Raw genomic sequence first — 856 nt, 5'->3', positions numbered from 1 at the left:
GAGGCCTGGCGGGAGCGGCGCCACCAGCAGGCTGTCCCCGTGGGCGCGCCCTCCCGAGGGGCAGGGACCTTTGGAAGGAGTGATCAGTCGGTGGCCAGCCCTTCTGTCCCAGGGCTCGGAGCCCGGGGAGGACGCCCACCTCCTCCCTCCCTCCAGCTCCGCGCTCCCCCACGACTCTGCCCTCTGGGATGGAGGTGCTGGTAGACGGGCAGCGGCTTCGTAAGCCAGAAGCAGAGCCGTGTCTGAAGTGCTCTGGGAGGTGACGGTTCGCCAGGCGGCTCAGTGGGCAAACCAGGCTCCAGGGTGAGGCGCAGTGCCGGCATTTAGACCAAACGGGAGAGGGGGAACCGCCGCTGGTGTGGGCTGACTGGAGGGACCGTGAGGTCGCCGCCAAGCAGAGGGCCCCTGGCGACCTGTCTCCCTCCTCGCCTCGCGGGGGCGGCGTGGACAGAGGCTGCGGCGCCTTCCTGGCTGGGACGGGCGGGTCCCAGAGGCAGACACCCTCCCGCTTCTGTGAGGGAAGCCCTTTGCCTCAGAAGGCCCCCAACTTCCGGGGACAGTGGCCTTCGCTGTGACCGAGGACGGCCCCTCTGCTAGCGAACGGCCAGGGTCCAAGGAAGCTGTACCACGCGCTGTGCACACGCTCACCTGTGGCCGTGAGCAGCAGCGAGCAGTCCTGGCCGTTGAGGTACTCCATGGCGGTGACCCGTGTGTACCGAGGGTTCCCGTTGTGGAAGTAGTCCAGCTTCTCCCCTTTCTCCCAGTCCCAGAAACTCCAGGGAGCAAGAGAGGGACGTGATGAAACCGGGGACGCCGCCTCCAGGACAGCCGTCATGGCCACACTGCGTCCCCCCAC

The 856-nt window shown here is 68.0% G+C and overlaps 1 protein-coding gene across 1 annotated transcript in view; it reads right to left on the bottom strand.

The window, feature by feature from the left end:
• RPTOR (regulatory associated protein of MTOR, complex 1) overlaps positions 1–856 on the bottom strand; it is a gene marked incomplete at its 5' end in the record, with an annotated part of 106,061 nt that overhangs the window by 16,207 nt on the left and 88,998 nt on the right. Inside the window, one exon of the mRNA XM_015559764.1 lies at positions 627–842. Coding sequence (XP_015415250.1) covers positions 627–842 — 216 coding nt within the window. The remainder of the gene's footprint in view (positions 1–626; positions 843–856) is intronic.

Source organism: Myotis davidii, unplaced genomic scaffold (assembly GCF_000327345.1).
Source record: "Myotis davidii unplaced genomic scaffold, ASM32734v1 scaffold211, whole genome shotgun sequence".
In the NCBI taxonomy this organism is placed as follows: Eukaryota; Metazoa; Chordata; class Mammalia; order Chiroptera; family Vespertilionidae; genus Myotis; species Myotis davidii.
This window is presented reverse-complemented; position numbering and strand designations above follow the sequence as displayed.